We start from the raw sequence: 1,368 nt of genomic DNA on the forward strand, positions 1-1,368 counted from the left end.
ATGAGTTACAGAGGCAATATATGAGTTAAAAATTTGAGTTACAGAGGCAATATATGAGTTAAAAATATGAGTTACAGAGGCAATATATAAGTTTAAAATATTTGTTGCAGAGGCAAGTAAATTTATCATTAGATTTTACTTGTCGAAAATAATCCTGGTGCTATTTAATTTATATATATATATATATATATATATATATATATATATATATATATATATATATATATTTTTTTTTTTTTTTTTTTTTTTTTTTTTTTTTTTTTGGGGGGGGGGGGGGTCAAGAAAAGTGAATAATTGTTGGATAATGATAGTTTCCAGAGTGATATCAACGACGTGATTGCTATGATGAAAAAAATATTGTGAGACAGCATTCCAAGGGGTGCGAGGTGTCCATCTTAAAGACAAGTAATTAATCTATTTATTAGTCGTAATCAAGAAATAGGAAGAAAAGAGCCATTGAATTGAAGATCAATTTATATAAACGTTTTAAAGTTAGTTCTTTGATTTTTACATGGAGATATTTCAAGAAAGGGATTATTATTTGTAGGATTTATTCAAGACATGTCTTCTTGTCCATATGTTTGATTTTTGTTAGCATATTATTAGAAAATGAAAAAGAATATCTTCTTTTGTTGATCAGATTTAGTATAAATTCACCTCCTTTATCCTTAAATAAGCTACAGATTTAAAGGGAGCGCGGGGACACAGTAAAATATTCTCTGGGGTACGGGCGTAAAAAATGTTGGGAACCACTGGGATAGAGGAAATGCCTTCATGTCTCATTTTCCCAACGATTGCAGAATAAATAGATAAAAAAAAAAAAACTACCTCATATCCACGAAGTTTTATCAACTCTACGAAAGAAGAGACAGGCCTTTCAGACTCACCAGCCGCCGCCGCAACCAAACCAAAGACAACCAACAACTTTCCGAACATGGTCACGCGGTTGAGTAACGAGGGACGCGAAAACACAAGCAATTTATACATCTTAAGTCCAAATATTAGCTGACCATGACCCTTCCTCACCTCCCTCGCCCCCCCTACCCCCTAAAAAAATCAATCAACGTTTCTTTTACCGAATAATCTTGCTTTGTTTTCGATAAGTTGGATTCTGATGCAGTGGTACCTCCCAGGGTTGTGGGAACGGGCCATTGTCAACATCTTTGGTGATAAATGGAATTTAAAAAAAAAACGATGAATGAAATAAAAGATAACGCGGATATTTTGTTGGTTCATGTGAGCGAAAGAGGAAAATAAAATCTTGCTTTTTGCTCATTTCAGAGAAAAACAACGTCTGTTATTTTCTCGTCTTTTGCTACTGTATTTCAGTTAAATACAAGAGGACCCCTACAGTAGCAGAGGGTAGAT

General features: G+C 33.6%; 1 protein-coding gene across 2 annotated transcripts in view; it reads right to left on the reverse strand.

Moving 5' to 3' along the window:
- LOC113811553 (low-density lipoprotein receptor) overlaps window positions 1-1,012 on the reverse strand; it is a 9,492-nt gene extending 8,480 nt beyond the window's left edge. For both annotated transcript variants that reach the window (XM_070137321.1, XM_027363323.2), the window contains exon 1: window positions 888-1,012. In XM_070137321.1, coding sequence (XP_069993422.1) covers window positions 888-987 — 100 coding nt within the window. In that variant the 5' untranslated portion in view covers window positions 988-1,012. The remainder of the gene's footprint in view (window positions 1-887) is intronic.
- Window positions 1,013-1,368: the final 356 nt, after the last annotated feature.

The sequence above is a fragment of the Penaeus vannamei genome, chromosome 23 (genome assembly GCF_042767895.1).
Source record: "Penaeus vannamei isolate JL-2024 chromosome 23, ASM4276789v1, whole genome shotgun sequence".
Taxonomy (NCBI): Eukaryota; Metazoa; Arthropoda; class Malacostraca; order Decapoda; family Penaeidae; genus Penaeus; species Penaeus vannamei.